Raw genomic sequence first — 17,839 nt, 5'->3', positions numbered from 1 at the left:
CTCCCTCCCCCGACATCCCTCAAAGCCGATCCGTCTGGCCAGGGGTGGGTGCCATTCTCCGGGCTGCCCCCGTTCACTGGGCATGTTCAGGGTGGCCGAAAGCATGGAGGAAAGAACATAGCTGAGGCCAGCCCAACAGCCAGCTCCCGTATCTTGTTGGTTGGAAGGCTGCCCCCGAGCTTCTGGAACCTGGTTTGCCCTGGTTTGCCCATGTTCATGAGTGGCCAAAGGGGCCTGGGAATTAAAGTCCCTCTGGGTATAGTTCGTGACCAATATCTGATGGGCGTGTGGGGATGCATACTAACCGGGCCCCTGGGTGGGAATGACTCTAATGTGTGTGTTTTATGCATTTTACAGGGCCCCCCAACCTAAAGGTTCAAGCTCACAATTGCCCACCCTGGTAGCTGGCTTCAGGGGGCATCTCGAGTTGGCCAACTTCCCTTACCTGGAACACTCCTCCCCTGCTGTCCTGCCCCTCAGGTCAACCCCAAGCCCTCAATCCTCATCTCAGGGTCTCGTGGTTGGCCCTTCTCAAAGGTGCCCAGAACACTACTGGTGGCAAAACAGGGGAGAGTTGGTACCAATAGGCACTGGGGGCCCTGGCAAGTGTGCCCTCCAGGAACTTCAAGGGTCCCAGCCCTCTTTCCCCACTCACGAGGTCTTGGCATGCCCTGGGCATTCAGAAAACCAGGCTCGCGCAGAGCTCTGGCTGGCCCCACAGAACAGCCGGGCCCGGGCTTGGGTCCCATAAATCAACGCCTTGTGGCTCCACGAAAGGAATAGCTCATAATTTGCGAAGTTCAAAGACCATTATTTTCTGTTGATCTTTCCTCATCCAGTACTGATTCCCCAAAACAATACCCTGGAGTTTAGTGCTGAGCAGCTGGAAATGGTCTCCTGTCTGCACACCCAGATAAATATGGGTGACCTTCCTCCATGACAGATTGGTGTCGATGGCATATCCAGGTACACTGGAACATGAAAATGATGCTTGGTTTGTTGGGAGATGAATGTTCCCTCACACAAACTGCATGTGTCTTTGCCTTACCTTCCCTAAAGGGTACGCTGCAGGAATAATAAGAATCATCGCAGCATTAACGATACTCTAGCATTTCTTACCCATTTGTTATGTTGCAAGTGCTGAGTGAAGCACAGTGTCCCATTTTATCAGTGCACACGCTTCTCTAGGGTAGGTACTATTTATTACGCACCCACCCCATCTACAGACAAGGTGACGGAGGCTTCTAGAAGGTTCAGGAAGCTGCCCAAGGTCTCACCTGGCTAAGGAGCTGGGGGGAGTATCCCATGAGCTCTGGGCCACAGGGCCATGCTCAGGACCAGTGACACAATTTTGGGGGGAGGGGCTGGGTACAAAAGGAAAATGCAAAGGGGACCCTTGTCCAACACCTACTAATAATTTTAAGGTGGTGACAGCAGAGCCTGAGCGTGGGGCCCTGAGGCCATGCCGGTCACACCCCACAAGCTGGCCCTGATGACCTGAACTCAGAAGAAAGCAACAGGAGTGACAACATGGCCCACGGGCAGCACGGTTTAACCCTAGAGACTGAGTAAGAGCACACATTACACCAAAAGGGATTCCGTGAGGTCCACGTTTGGTCAGAAGAGCTCGTTACTTTCCATCGGGAGCTATATCAGTTCCTCTGATAGAGCAAATACCTCCCCCCTGCTGGGACTGCAAAGGGCTCATGGTCAAGAATGTGAGGGACGGGGTGGGGGGGAGGGTCATGTCCAAGTCATACGCGGGAAAGAGCCTGTGTTTCAGGCCAGACACACGGATACAGATTCTGGCTCACCAGCCAGCCATGTGACTTTGGACCTGAGATTCATTTTTTTCAGATGTGTGATGGTGAGAGTGGTATCCACCCCTCAGGGTAGAAAACGGGGTAGTGGAGGAACTGCTAGAATGTCATAAGGGGGAACAGTAAGTGCTCAACCCAATGCTATGACAGTGTGACGGCCATTCTCACCATGAAGTTTGTGGGACACTTGAAAGAGCTCATGGTTTGAAGGTCGGGGAGACAGACTGAGCCCCGAACACTGGCTCCCATCTATCATTTATGTGAATATGGCAAAGTCACTCAACTCATTCCAGGGTCAGCATCCCCTTCTGTACAACCCATCTGCCATGGGGTCTACGACACACAGGATTCCACCAAGCACAAAGGGGCAGGGCATTACTGAAATCAGACAGGCCATCATCTCTACAGCCTGTCAGGGTTCATGGTCAGAACCTGTAAGTGGTTCCTTTCCCAGATTCCCACCGTACTCAGGGGGGCTTTAGGGGCCATCCTGCCTGAGCTCTCTTGGGAGGTGCTGAGCCATCTAAATGATTTTTCCTCTCGAAGTTTTCCACCACGTCTCCCCATTCTTGACCCCAAATTTGACTGACTCTATTTCAACTCCTGCTTTCTAGTCAAACGCAGAGTGGGCTGAAAAAGAAAAACAATGATTCAGGCCAAATTCTGCACAGCTGGAAGAAGTCCCATAGATCTCCGAGTCTTTATGTGTTTTTAGAGGATAACCCCAAACAGTAGTAGAGGTTGGAAGTGCTTTATGTTTCGCTTGGAGATCCGTCCATCCTAACCAAATTGCTTTGTGCTTTAAGAAATTCAGTGTACGTAAAAGATTCCATTTTTCTTTGAAAATATGACATGTATATAAAGCAATAAAACTTGAAATTCTTCCTGAAACTTTAAGGAAGGGCACAGCGGGAGGAAAACTGGACGGCGTCTAATCATATACACACATAATATACAAAGACACGCACACGCGCACAGCCGCCTCCGACAGAAGCGCTGTCATTTACATTTAGAACACTTTCCAGGACCGGCTCAAATTCCAGTCGCTCACAGACGGAAACGAGAAATTGTTTTCCTGCTCCGCTCAAACTCTAACCACTTTAACAGCTCTCCCTATCAGTTCCCTTAACTCGACCTGCACATCGGCTTGTTTAAGAGATCTGTGAACGTTAAACCCAAATCCCAGGCTCTCTCTTACAAGAGGCCACCCTTCCATTAAAAGGAGCCTACGCGGGTGTCTGGGTGGCTCAGGCGGTTAAGCGTCAGGCTCTTCGTTTAGGTTTTGGTCATGATCTCATGGTTTGTGGGATCGAGCCCTGCGCTGGGCTCTGTGCTGACAGTGCAGAGCCTGCTTGGGATCTCTCGCTCTCTCTTAAAAATCAATCAATAAATAAACAACAAAAAAAGAAGAGAAGAGGTGAGGTGTTACTGGAAAGGTCTGCCTGAAAATGATCTGACCCACCTCCACCATCGTTCCAGGCCTGTTATTACCCTCCTGCCTCGTGGGCTCCCCCAAATGCCCTCTAGCTCCTTTTTATACACTGCATTGAAGGCGCAGGAGGGGAGCTCGGCTCCTGCCCCTGGGGAGCAGATAAAGTGCCCAGAGCTGGGGAGACAGGTTTAGGCGCCTTGCATACAATGACTCAGGGGTAGTCTAGGCAGGTTACCATGACGACGCTTGCAGAGCCTCCTCTGCCTACCAGTTACTGATAACATCCCATCAAGTCAGTGAAGGGGAAAAACAGAACCCGCCGAAGCAGTGCTGGGGCTCTTGTCTCCCGTCTGCTCCACTGAATCCCTTCTAGGGGCACCATCCAGACACAGCCACAGACACAGTCTTCATATGGTATGTACTCATTCCGGTGAATTTTAAGACTTACAATCAAAGTCCAGTCTCGTAATAGGGGCTTTTCGACTTTCTCAAGCATCCTACTCAGCAGTGACTTCTGCTGCTGGTCACAGAATGCATTTATTCGTATCTCTTGTGCCACAAAAAGGGAGCTCTAAATTCTAACACCTTCCCTGGAAGGTTAAGTGTGGAAAAAAGATAACAGGAGCTCTGTAGTAACCCTGTGATTTCCATAACGTAGGTGCCTGTATTTCCAGAGAGAAATAAAATGTCTTGCCTTTGGCCCTGTGACTGAGGCCACAAGGTTTCTCCATGCCCCTTGTGTAAGGAAAAGGAGGGGGGAAAAAAAAGTCGTACCTGTTTTTTCCAAAATGGTTCTTATTAAAAGACAATTACGAAAAGGAATGACTGAGGAGCCTGGGGTGGGGACCTTAATTTTCTTCAAAGGCCTGCCATCCCACAGAGTTCAACCTTGGGCCGTCACAAGGGTGAGCTAGATCTATTCACACAGCCTTGAAAGATCCTTGGAAGGTCGCTTTCAGAGACAAGGAGAGAGATTTTCACAGCCTGCAACACCCCAGGCATGTTCTGAGTTCCAGATTTCCAGGGCTTGCTGCCGCCCAGAGAAATAACTGGGCAGTGCTGATGTGTATCACAAGGCGGAGCAGGGAGAAAAGAGTCTCTAGCATCCCCAAAGGTCACATACTAGCCCACTTCCCAAGCCAGTATGCTAATGGAAGCCAATGTAACATACCTGTCGGTGATCCTTCCATGACATGGCCAATGTAGGGGCCTTCCCGAAAGATCGGTCTGTTGTCATTCTGGTCAATCACGATGACTTCCAGAGGAACCGGCCCCTCGAGAGTTTTGCCACTGACATCAGTGGTCTCCACAAAGAGCTATTGGAGCAAAGAAATTGGGGGAGAGAGAAGGCGTTAATTCATTATGAAAAGTGAAGTCAGGTTCTCTGGAGAAAGTAGGTTATGCCAGCAATTTTAGGAGCCCTTGGCAACATTCAAGCTTCGGTCTCAATGGATAGTCACTGGAACTAGAAGAGAACCGCAACATTACAGAATAAACGACAAATTTCAGTTCGTATTAGGTTCCCCCCTGGGAAGTCCACAATTCATTCATCAAATCTGCAAAGGAAGTCCAAAAAAGAAAAAGAAAAGAGAGAAAACACTCACCATCAGCCATAGCTGAGAAAATGTGCTTACAATGTTTCTGTTTTTTTCCCCAACGTCATTATGCTTAAAAGGAACGTTATGCTAATAAAAATAATTGACTAAGCAGCTATGAACAGAGTACATTAAGAAATAACTGAAAGTGTTTATGACAATGTTTAGCAGAAATTCAGGTCAGTAAATATCTAGAGAGGGCCTTCCCAAGGCAAGGAAGGCATTTGCACGGGTCCCGAACAAGACCTCGGGATTGCTGCCCACAGGGCCGCTGTAATCGAGGGGGTATTTCACAATCCCACAAAACACTTCCCTACAGAACTACCTTCCGTTTGCAAGGATGAAGAAAATAATCGCCCCCCCTCCCAAACCCCAGCTTTATTGTTGATCTTGGAAACAAGGAGTTACATCATGGCATCTCCAGGGAGTTACAGTGACCTTACGCTCTCCTTTTCTGTGCCTGATTCTGCCTTGATCTAACTCGGTGGCAACACTTTCTCCTGGGATGTCAGTGCTGGTCCCTGTGCTGGACGAGGCTGAGTATTTCCCCGAAGTCGCAAACCTTGGGGAAAGGGCTTCTGCAGGTCGAACCAGCCCACTTCTCCCGAGCCAGGTGGCCTTGAGCCATATCCCTACTCTCTCATTTTCTCACCTGTGAAATGATGTTAATAAAACCACCCACAATTAGGAAGAAGAATCAACATTATCCAGTGCTTTACTGGGCTTACTACTCGATAAACTCATCTGGTCTTCCTAGTAAGCCTGTGACTCATTGGCAAGCAGGGAATGGAAGCAAATTAGAGGTGAAGTGGCAGAATCTGGATCTGACCTCATGATGTCAGCCTCCAGGGTTTATATTTTTAACCATGACCCACAATGTTTTTTTTTTTTAATTTTTTTTTCAACGTTTATTTATTTTTGGGACAGAGAGAGACAGAGCATGAACGGGGGAGGGGCAGAGAGAGAGGGAGACACAGAATCGGAAACAGGCTCCAGGCTCTGAGCCATCAGCCCAGAGCCTGATGCGGGGCTCGAACTCACGCGAGATCACACGAGATCTCGCGAGATCGTGACCTGGCTGAAGTCGGACGCTTAACCGACTGCGCCACCCAGGCGCCCCTGACCCACAATGTTTTTAAAGCACCTACTCTAATGCTCTCCCATGATATACCCCAGGAATATTAGCCGCTGCCATTGTTGCTACTCGTATGGTTATCGGCACTACTGTCAAAACAAGCCCGAATTAGGAAAGGAGAAGAGAAACATTTCTGTTACACATCAGCACGGTTGTACCCCACCGGATGGTGCTTCAAACGGCGATCATCCTTTCGAAAGAAATGTGGGAAAATTCCACAAAAGCTATTAAGGGCTCCCACGCTTTGTGCCATCTGGATACCACTTCCGGGTGGGTTTGAGTTTGGAGGCACTTACGTGTAGGAACACATTCACTGTAGTGTTATTTCATGATCAGGACAATGAATCACCACTGGCGTCCGCTAAATGCCCAAGCAGGGGGGACTGGTTGAATGAATGTTTTTACGACATAAGAGAATACCGCCATTGGCTAAAATCATGATTTAACCTTGTTGACCCTTTAGAATATTGTGCGTGAACACGCAAAACAGCATGGTCATCATGCATGTGTAACGTACGTCTGTGCACAGAATTTGAAGGTGATAAAAAAAAAAAAAAAACGAACCCAGGTAAGCTTGAGCAGAATATTCTTTTTCACTTTTTTTCTGTAGTATTCATCCTTTCACTAGCAAATAAATGGGCAGAGGCTTTTCCTATCTGCACACAAAGGAGAGCTCACAGAGAATGAACTATACTTTGATGCTTTTTTTTTTTTTTTTTTAACACGCTATGCAAATTCTACTAAACCAAGGAAAGCAAACAAAACCTTGGGGCAATTTTGTGTAATAAGGACGGCCTGACCTTTTGTCCTCCCAGAATAGCCAAAGACTTGACTTTTACTCAACCAAAACCCCTATGTCTAAAGACAACAAATATCTGGGATCTGAACCCTAAGCTTCTTGTTGGTTTGTACACGTAGGGCAGGGAGAGACCGAGGGTCCCTGACGGGTAGGTGGCAACGTTAACAAGCAAGGGAGCTTACTTACGGAGCTTATCTTAGGCAGCTGCAAGACAGGGAGATCTCTGAACAGCCCCCCAGAATTCCGAAAGTTTGCACAGAGGCCTTCTCAGGGCTCGATCAAGTGTACCATCCATTGGCCCAGCAACACATCGCTCTCTCAAAGCTGCATCCTTGAAAACAGCTCCCACTGTGGGAATGGTGGGCAGACCTTATCTTCCAAGGACGGGGAAGGCGTGAGGAACCTCTCTGATCGATTGCCTGAATCCGGCTTCCGGGTCAACCGGAGGTCACGACCTGGCTCATGAACTCTCGACCCTCTCCAACTCGATGACCCTCTCCAACACTTCCCTGTTGAACAAGCTTTGGGCAGTGCCGGAAGCCACAAGTAGTCTAGAGGAACAGAATCCACATTTCCCCAAGTGTGCAAAATGTTGGAACTGGGAGGGTAGACTCCAGATCCATCTCAACATAAGGGAAAGACACAAAGAAACTAAAGAGATATAACTGATTAGGGTGACTACGAAACGTCCAGCTGAATCTGATAAAACCAACAATGTCAGCACACAACCTGATAGCATTTTGTGTTACCATACTAAACAGAGTTTGATTTCTGGATTTTTCAGTGGAAAGCAAGATCATTAGAAGCTAAGTGCTTTGGTCGGGGCGCCTGGGTGGCGCAGTCGGTTAAGCGTCCGACTTCAGCCAGGTCACGATCTCGCGGTCCGTGAGTTCGAGCCCCGCGTCGGGCTCTGGGCTGATGGCTCAGAGCCTGGAGCCTGTTTCCAATTCTGTGTCTCCCTCTCTCTCTGCCCCTCCCCCGTTCATGCTCTGTCTTTCTCTGTCCCAAAAATAAATAAACGTTGAAAGAAAAAAAAAAGAAGCTAAGTGCTTTGGAACAGCATTCAAAAAGAGCAAAGTGCTCTTAAGGGGCATTTACTAATTTGAAAGTCAATTTAACAGAAAGTTCATTGAGATATGAATGTATGTCAGTCCCTACCCTGAGTGTTACAAATCTAGCAGTCAACAAGATATTCTGGCATGAAAGAGACAGGTAATAGGCAATGTAAAACACAGGAGTAAAGTAATTTCAGTTAGAAGCAACATGAAGGCATAGAACAGGGTCACATATTAAAACTACACTGTCTAGGGGGGCCTGGGTAGCTCAGTCAGCGTCCGACTTTGGCTCAGGTCATGATCTCACAGTGCATGAGTTCGAATCCCACGTCGGGCTCTGTGCTGACAGCTGGGAGCCTGGAGCCAGCCTCAGATTCTGTGTCTCCCTCTCTCTGCCCCTCCCCCATCCATTCTCTCTCTCTCTCTCTCTCTCTCTCTCTCTCTCTCTCCCTCTCTCTCAAAAAAAAAAAAATTAAAAATTAAAAAACAAACCTACACTGTCCAATTTGGAATCCACTAGCCACATATGGCTATTTAAATTTAAATTAATAAAGATAAATAAAATTAAAAAAAATCTAGTTCTTTCATTGTGTTAGTCACATTCAAGAGCCCAGTACTGGTCACCGCCCTGGACAATGTGCCCCGGGTGTTCCTCCTTCTCAGGCTTTCAGGCCCGAACTGCAATCAGCACATTGGACTTTCCTGGATCTCAGGCCTTTCGACTTGGACTCAATTACACAACCAGCTTGCAGAACCAGCCTTGCAGAAGTCACGGGACTTCTCAGCCTCCCTAACTGTGTGAGCCAATTGCTTACAATAAATCCTTTTGTATAAAGATGTATGTATATGTGTGTATATCTATCTATCTCTTTATCTCTTTTATTTCTCTGGAGAACACTGACTAATACAGGCTCCCAGGGTATCTTTTCAGATTTTTAATTAATTTATGTCACCCCATAATGGCCATCCCTCAGGAGTTTCTCATTCCTTTACTTAGACAAGTCTTTTTATCATCTGGTCCCAGCCCAGTTCTCCAAACTCATTTCATGTCCTAAGAGATGCCCTTTGTCCTTATTATCAATTTCCCAATTTACGCTGCTCCTTCCCAGCACAGGTACTTTCACACGTGATCCTCCCACCTGCTGTCCTTGGTCAACCCTATTTATCCTTCAGATCTCAGCTCAGATATCACTAGCAAAGAAGATCCTTCCCTGGTCCTCCAGACTAACTAGCCTGTCCCTGGTTTACAGTCCCGTGGTATGGTACCCTTCCTTTACGGCATTTCCCATAATATGGCATATTTATTTGTGTGACAACTCAATTAACGTCTGCCTCTCTGACTGGTCCCACGAAGGCAGAGGTGTGATGAATGTTCTTGACCATGAACGAATCCCCAAGGCTGAGACCCAACGTCTGCACGTAACAGCCACCTGATTTAACACTGATGGCACAAAGCTGATTTCATACTGATTGCATGAAGAGGCGGTACCTCTTTAAGAGACTGGAGTCCAAAGTTTAGCCTCGGCTCTTGCCATCTGTCCTTTCTGCCCATCCCTGGCACGTACGAGCTGACAGTCGGTCCGAACTCCACGGACTGTCAGTCAGGTGACTCTTCGTGCAGTCTTAATCCATGAAATAAGAACCACAGTGGTAAATACTACCTAACTACATTAAATTAGTTACTTGCCTTTTAAAGAAGGGAACTAATGTTTATCTGGTGTCCAATGCACGTCTGGGCTTTTTATGCATTGTCTTATTTGGCTCAAAACAACCTGTAGAAACACCCACTGCAGCAAAACTCAGAGAAATATTAAGTACTGGTCTATAAGCAAAAGCTAGTTTGTGATCCAGCGGGATCCAAACTTAGGTCTGACTCTAAAATTCATGCTTTCTTCCACTCTGCCCTTATTTGCCAAATGGTCTTTCATGGGCTTCCTTTGCGTTTTTGTTTTATTTTCTCTACTGTGTTATTTGCTTCATGGTAAATAGCTTTACATTGCTATGTTTCATTGTTGCCTCATTCAAGGCAAAACTATCCATGAATTTAGGGATATGGTAAGCTTATTATAAATTTTTTCCTGATAAACATGAAAATACATATGAAAACACTATAGGCTTAGGGGCACCTAGGTGGCTCAGTAGGTTGGGCGTCCGACTTCAGCTCAGGTCATGATCTCACGGTTCACGAGTCTGAGCCCCATGTCGGGCTCTGTGCTGACGGCTCAGAGCCTGGAACCTGCTTCAAAGTCTGCGTCTCCCTCTCTCTGCCCTTCCCCCTCTGGTGCTCTGTCTCCTTCTGTCTCAAAAATAAAGAAACATTAAAAACTTTTTAAAAATAAAATAAAACACTATAGATTGGGGAATATTACACTATTAGCCTAGCTACAACATGCTCCCTTCTAGAACGTCAGATTTTCTGAAAAGAAAAGAAAGAAAATTTTCCTCTTATAAATGTGCCTCTCAAATGATCAGGGTGAATAGAGTGGGAAGGGAACATGGTATGCAAATCACCCATAATCTGTTTAAAGCAAAAACACTTTATCCAAGAGTAGAGACATGAGGGTCCTGTGTGAACATGAGCCAATTCTCCCACCTCAAGGGCGTGGTAGATGGGCTCCAGGTTTCCATAGAAATAGAAAAGCCCACAGAGATTTTTGTGTAAGGATGCTATTGTGAGTTTATTTATAATAGATGATCTCTCAAGGTTGAGAATGTTGGAAGATTACAAAAAAATTTTTTTTTAACATTTATTTATTTTCAAGAGACAGAATGGATGGAATGCAGTATCTTTTTTTTTTTTTTTTTAGGTTATAGATCTAAAGTCATTTTGTTAAATAAGTATTAAAATGTGTTTTATAAAACACGATATTCTCCAAAAATCAAGGTTGATATATAAACATTTAAAGGATGGCCTAAGCAAGCCAGGGAGGGGCTGACAGAGAGGGAGACACAGAATCCCAAGCAGGCTCCAGGCTCCAAACTGTCAGCACAGAGCCCGACATGGGGCTCGAACCACGAACCGTGAGATCATGACCTGAACTGAAGTCAGACACTTAAGTGGCTGAGACACCCAGCTGCCCCTGGAAGATTTTTAAAAACCAGATTTTCCACTATGGAAATATATAATATTTCCTGTCATAGGAGAGAAGAAGGTAAAATGAATTCCCAAGTTGTGTGGTTAGTATGGAACTCAAACTGCCCTTATGTTTTGCATCTGACTTCTTAGATAGTTAATTAATAGAATATCATATTCATTTATTATAGGCTCCTCTCATAGAGACTTCTGCATTCTGTGTGTGTGTGTGTGGGGGGGAGATATACTCATGGCCCAGTCAGATCACAGACAACTGAAAGGCAAGAACACTGTTTTCTAGGTATTCCTTCTATACATAAGTGCCTTGAATAAAGAAAGCAATGATGGATATTTTTACCAAGTTTCTGTTTACAATTCTCCCACCGTCCCCACCTACCAACATGTCACAAAGATCAAACGAGACTTTCCCATTGAAGACATCCTCAGTGATCACTGAAATTACAACCAGACTTTGAATCAGAAAGCCTGTCGTCCGATTTGGGGATATGCTACCTTAGAGCATCTGTGGCCGGTGGGATGACAGTCTTCCTAAAAATCTTTATGTCCTACTCCCTGGAACCTGTGCATATGCTAACTTACATGGCAAAGCAGAATTAAAGTTGCGGATCAGCTGCCCTTAAAACAGTGAGATCAGCCTGGATTCTCAGGGTGGGCCCAATAGGATCACAAGCATCCTTAAGAGAGCAGGAGAGGAAAGGTCTGGGCCAGAAGGGGAGAACAGACTTGAGCAACCATCACTGGCTTTGAAAACGGAGGAGGAGGCCACCAGCCAAGGAATGTGAGCAGTCTCTAGATGCTAGAAAAGACAAGCGTCCTCCTGCATAGACTTCAGAAATGAAGGGCGGCCCACTGGCACATTGATTTTTAGCTCCGTGACGTCCGGGTTGTACTCTGACCTATGGAAGCGTGTGATAACAAATTTGCGTTTGTTCGGAGTCGCACATTTGTGGTAATTTGTTGCAGCTACTGTGGTCCCTAATGTATGGGTCAGACAGTAACATTTTTAGAATGAAGGCAGGTGTTACTATTAACTATTAAGCCCAAACAGGTGCACACCAAACCTGCCCTAGGCGAAGAGGGTAACATGACAATTCGTGTAATTAAGTAATTTCAACTTCCCAGGTCAGTTTGCGCACGTAACAAATGGTGCTCGGGATATCATTCTCCATTTTGATTTTGTTTTGAGTGAAAAGATAAAGGACTGTGTCTAGCACAGTTACTGGCACGTAGGACATTTTAAACAAGGTTTGTTAGATCAGGGGAGAGTTTGGTGACCTTGGCCTTCATTTGCTCCCAACAGACCTTTACTGAGACTTTTGAGAAGGTGGACGAAGTGCCTCGATTTAATCCTTGTCAGCCATTACTCCCTTCAAACTTCTTTCCTATCTCACTATTCCAGATTTCTCTTTGACACCAATTACTTGCATTTCAAGTTAGTTTTCTTGGCTTTATTCACTTATCTAAGTTGAATCTCATTATGGGCTAGCTCCTGGAGAGTTCCCAGGGAAAAGATATTTTTAGCCTTTTGTTAACATTCCCCTGCCTTCACTTCCACGGCTCTGTGTGGCATCTCCCCCTTGACGGACTGGATGTGGTGTCTATAGCTCCCTCTAAAAGTGATCAAAGGGGAGATTCAAGTTTCAGACTCGCTAGATTATTAATTAAGGATCTTGATACTGTTATCAAATGTTCTTTGAAAAGCTTGTTCCTCTTGGACTGTAGTATTTCCTTTGTTGATCCGAAATTTTACTTTTAAAGTGTGTTTTCCACCAAACATAATGAGAGCATATTTTTTTTTTTCTTATGTATGCATGCTCACAACCATGCCGGACTTCGAGGGCATTTTTCTATTTAATTTTTGAACTAATTTTAATTATGTGTAAGAAATCTATGCAGATATTCAAAATAATTTTCTTTAAGCAGCTTGGGTAAAGTCCTAGTGAATATCCTCTACCCCAAGAGGGGACACAGGCTGAAAATTTTAATTGGTTCAAGTAGAATTTATATAAATCATGGATATTGGGATTGTACCAGATCAATTAAGGATACATACAAGGGTTAAGGGGATTTTTGCACAAAGATGAGAAATATAATACTTTCGAAAACAAAGCTGTAGGAGAAAATTACTGAGGATTTTATTTTCACTTGTTGTTCTCCGTCTCCAAAAGCAAAATTCAGAGAAAGAGAATGAAAAGAATGCAGTATCTTTTTTTTTTTTTTTAGTTGATAGATCTAAAGTCATTTTGTTAAATAAGTATTAAAATGTGTTTTATAAAACAGATATTCTCCAAAAATCAAGGTTGATATATAAACATTTAAAGGACAGCCTGATAAATTCCAGGTGGATTAAAGTATTAGGAGAAAAAAACCCCACTGAATATTTATGTGACAGAGTGGGGAAGGCCTTTCTAAACCGGTATTAAAGATATAAGTTAAGTGAATTATTGAGAGATTAAAAAACTCAAAAGCAAGTTTTTGTATGACTAAAATATCATAAATAAAATAAATAGAAAACTGGGAAAAGTGGTTGTGTCATATAAAACAGATGTTTACCATCTTGAATATATAAAAAGCGGGTTAAAAATCAATAAGGACAAAACAACAATTAACAAAATCAGAAAACAAAACAGCAACAAGCATTATAAAATTAAATGAGGTAACTTTTTGCTTCCAACACTGCCAAAATAATTAGGAAAACCTAACAGTCAGTGTTTCTCAAACATAAGGAAACAAATACTCATGCATTACTGATAACACTAAAACATCTTTCTGGGATGCGATTTGTCAATATGCATCCCAAGCCTTGAAAACATGTGATGTTGCTTATAGAGATTTAGCCTGGGGGATATCTGTGTATCTCAGGGACGAGCAGGTGGGGTGGGGGGTGTTTGATAACATGTATATTCATTTCAATATTGCTTACAAATAGGAAAAATTACATGGGGCGCCTGGGTGGCTCCGCACAAAGCAGAACACGACATTGCAGAAACACTTTAGGGAATGAGAAAATATGTTAATGGTATGGTGTTCATAGTATGAAGTAAACGTTTGACTGCAAAACAGTACGTGAAGTATAATGTCTTCTTCGAAGAAGAGGCAAAGACATTACACAATTAAGATTACACTGGAAGATGAGCAGTGATTTTTTTTTTTTTTTACTCTGCTTCTCTACACTCTTCTAGATCTTCTATAACGGGCATGTGTTAATTTCAGAGTTAAAAATGCATCTATGAAGTTTCTATTAAAATTGACTGCAGATTGGCTACGGTCTATCACAGGTGGGGAGTCACGGGAGTATGTTAAACTTCAGGACATGTGGCACCTCTCAGTGTTGGCGATTAATGGGAAGCACGTGAGCGTTGAGTATGACAGAGGATCATCGGTATTGCAGCGCAGCCAGCGGCTGGCTTTTCCCCTCTCCCAGGCCTCTGAGTTTTGGATTAAAAAAAGAGTCTCAGTGCACTTGACAGAATTCCACAGCAGGGAACTTGGACTCTTCAAATTTCGTTCCCTTTTTTTTTATGTTTATTTATTTTGAGGGAGAGAGTGGGGTAGGGGCACAGAAAGAGGCAGAGAGAGAATCCCAAGCAGGCTCTGTCAGCACACAGCCCGACACAGGGCTCTACCCCTCGAACCGTGAGATCATGACTTGAGCCCAAATCAGGAGTCGGATGGTGGCGCCTGGGTGGCTTAGTCGGTTGAGTGGCCAACTTTGGCTCAGGTCATGATCTCCCGGTTTGTGGGTTCGAGCCGGTGTTGGGCTCTGTGCTGACGGCTTGGGGAGCCTGCTTTGGATTCTGTGTCTCCCTCTCTGCCCCTCCCTCCCTCCCTCACTCTCTCTCTCTTACAAAAATAAATAAACATTAAAAAATTAAAAATGAGGGGCGCCTGGGTGGCACAGTCGGTTGAGCGTCTGACTTCAACCAGGTCACGATCTCGCGGTCCGGGAGTTCGAGCCCTGCGTCGGGCTCTGGGCTGATGGCTCGGAGCCTGGAGCCTGTTTCCGATTCTGTGTCTCCCTCTCTCTCTGCCCCTCGCCCGTTCATGCTCTGTCTCTCTCTGTCCCAAAAATAAATAAACGTTGAAAAAAAAATTAAAAAAAAAAATTAAAAATGAAAAGAGTCGGATTCTCAACTGACAGTCACCCAGGTGCCCCTGTTTTCTGAGCCCTCAATGTTATCAGTGTCTGCTTTTTCTCTGAAGCTTCACTTTTAATCTTGCTAATCAAGTCTCAGAACCAGGAAAGAGCTCAGGTTCTAAGCACGGACTTCAGATTTAGAGTCCTCATCTTTAAGAGGGGAGAGGGGCACCCATCTCACAGAGTTTATGTGAGGTAAAATACATGATGTTTGTAAAGCACTCAACAAAATACCTGACACATAAAAAATGCTAAATAAATAGAAGCTTCCAGTTATCCTTAAAGGGTTTTGTTTTGTTTTGTTTGTTTGTTTGTTTGTTTTTTTTTTTTTTGTGAAACAAACAGAAAATTCTCTGTAACATTAAGTTTCTGATTAGGGTTCATGGTCTTGGGCATCTAAGGAAAAAGCTGACTTTAGGAAGCTGAAGCTCATGTTTTTAATGTTTAGAAAACTTTTTTTAAGTTTATTTAGTTTTGAGAGAGAGAAACCAAGCAGGGGAGGGGCAGAGAAAGAGGGAGAGACAGAAAATCCCAAGCAGGCCCCACACTGTTAGCACAGAGCCTGACTCGGGGCTTGATCTCACAAACTGTGAGATAATGACCCAGATCATGACCCAGATCGTGACCTGAGCCTAAACCAAGAGTCAGGCACTCAAGGGACAGAGCCACTCAGGCACCCCTTATTTTTTTAATGTTTATTTATTTTTGAGCGAGCACAAGTTGGGACATTTGGCTCTCACCAAATGTCCAACTCCTCATCCCTGCTACACTGGTCCTGCTGTCTGGGCTTTGGGCCACCCATGCCCTTGGTCTACTTAGCACTGTGGGTCTGCCTCTAATCCTGCTCTGGTTCCTGCTTTGGAACAAAGCACAGAACTCTGTGCCCCTCCACTTGTGCCTTTACCAGCGGGGGCAATGCTTTGTTTTTGAAATTGAAGAAAAAATATATGTTTTAGTTTGTTTTTCGAGAGACATAGGGGAGGGGCAGAGGGGGAGACAGAATCCAAACCAGGCTCCAGGTCCTGAGCTGTCAGCACGGAACCTGACGCAGGGCTCGAACCTACGAACACGCGCCCTTGAATTTTATAAACCAATTTGACAATAAATTTCATATGTAATAAATAAATAAATAAAAATAAAAATAAAATTAAAAAAAATTTGTATTCTCCTGAAGGTGGAAGAAATAGCACAGAAAGGTACCATGCACTCTTTGGCCAGTGTCCCCCAATAGTTACCTCTTACAAACCACAGTCATGCAAGCAGAACAATGGCCTCAATACAGTCCTGGATCCTAGATTTGCTCAGTTTTATTTCTACTTGTATGTGTGTGTACATGCACACATACCTGTGTACTTAGTTCTCCACCTACATGCACCACCACAATCAAGAGACACAAGAGTTGCACTTCTAGAAGTGTCTTTTGTGTGGAAGAACAATGCCATATATATATATGTATGTATATATATACGTGTATATATACATGAAGGAATTGCAAACAGGGCCTTGGAGAGGTATATGCACACCCATGATCACTGCAGCCATTATTCCAACAGCCAAAAGGCAGAAGCAACCCATGTGTCCATCAGTGGATGAATGGATAAGCGAAATGTGCTACAAAGATATACATGATGGAATGTTATAGAGCCTTAAAAAGAAAAGGACTCTGGCCACATGCCCCACATGCTACGGCCTGAACCAGGAAGACATTATGCTGAAACAGGCCAGTCGCAAAATGACAGCTACTCCGTGATTCCTCCTATAGGAAATATCTACAGTGGTCAGATTCATAGACACAGACAATGGCGGCTATCGGGGGGGGGGGGGAGGGGGGGAGAGGGAAAAGGGAGCTGTTATTTAATTGGCATAGAGTTTCAGATTTGCAAGAAGAAAAAGTTCCGGAGATTTGTTTCACAACAATGTGAATATCATTATCATCACTGAACTGTACGCTTAGAAGTGGTCAAGATGGAAATTTTTCATAATGTGCTGTTTTATCACAGTAAAAAAGAAAACTAATTTGCACGGGAATCACCTGGCAACTTGAGTAAGGCAGAGTCCCAAGGTCCGACCCCAGGGATTCTGTAGGTGCTCAGCAGCCTTAAGACATGGCGCGTAAGACATGTAGGGTAATGAACTACACAAATAATCAGGACCGGCTGACTTCCCCCAGTGCCAGCGCATCGCCGAGTCACCCCCCTTGCCCGTCCACATTGTTTCCTTAAGCATTCACTGTCTCTCTTTGCAACAGAGGGATCGACATTAGCTCCTACGTGAGTGGCGGTGCAGCTATTGAGTTGAAGAAGCGTGGGGCTCACCAGCTGATGCCCAGTCCTCTCCTCCCTGTCCAGTCCATCCGCTGGCCCTGTGAGCCGTACCTCATCCACCCTGTGTCCGGCCATCTCTCACCAGCTGTTGGTGGCTGGGGCCACCGCAGGGCTAAGTCCCCCTCGCCGCAGTATCGCGAGCATCTCTTAATTGCATTCTCTGCTCCTATGCTACCTTACCGTCACTATTCGCCACACAGCGTTCCTGGTGACCTTTGAAAAAGCAGATGGGATGGTGTGCCTGGGTGGCTCAGTCGATTAAGCATCTGGCTTCGGCTCAGGTCATGATCTCGTGGTTTGTGAGTTTGAGCCCCGCATCGGGCTCTGTGCTGACCGCTCAGAGCCTGGAGCCTGCTTTGGGTTCTGTGTCTCCGTCTCTCTGCTCCTCCCCACTCTGTGTCTCTCTCTCTCTCTCTCTCTCTCTCTCTCTCTCTCTCTCTCTCTCTC

General features: G+C 45.1%; 1 protein-coding gene across 2 annotated transcripts in view; it reads right to left on the bottom strand.

Moving 5' to 3' along the window:
* Positions 1-17,839, bottom strand: part of CDH13 (cadherin 13) — a 1,040,036-nt gene that overhangs the window by 386,612 nt on the left and 635,585 nt on the right. For both annotated transcript variants that reach the window (XM_040443438.1, XM_040443437.1), the window contains exon 6: positions 4,424-4,568. In XM_040443438.1, the coding sequence (XP_040299372.1) occupies positions 4,424-4,568 (145 nt within the window). The remainder of the gene's footprint in view (positions 1-4,423; positions 4,569-17,839) is intronic.

This window comes from Herpailurus yagouaroundi, unplaced genomic scaffold, assembly GCF_014898765.1.
Source record: "Herpailurus yagouaroundi ecotype Mexico unplaced genomic scaffold, PumYag 190, whole genome shotgun sequence".
NCBI classification, from domain to species: domain Eukaryota; kingdom Metazoa; phylum Chordata; class Mammalia; order Carnivora; family Felidae; genus Herpailurus; species Herpailurus yagouaroundi.
Note: the sequence above shows the minus strand (reverse complement) of the source record. Positions and strands in the feature narration are given on the sequence as shown.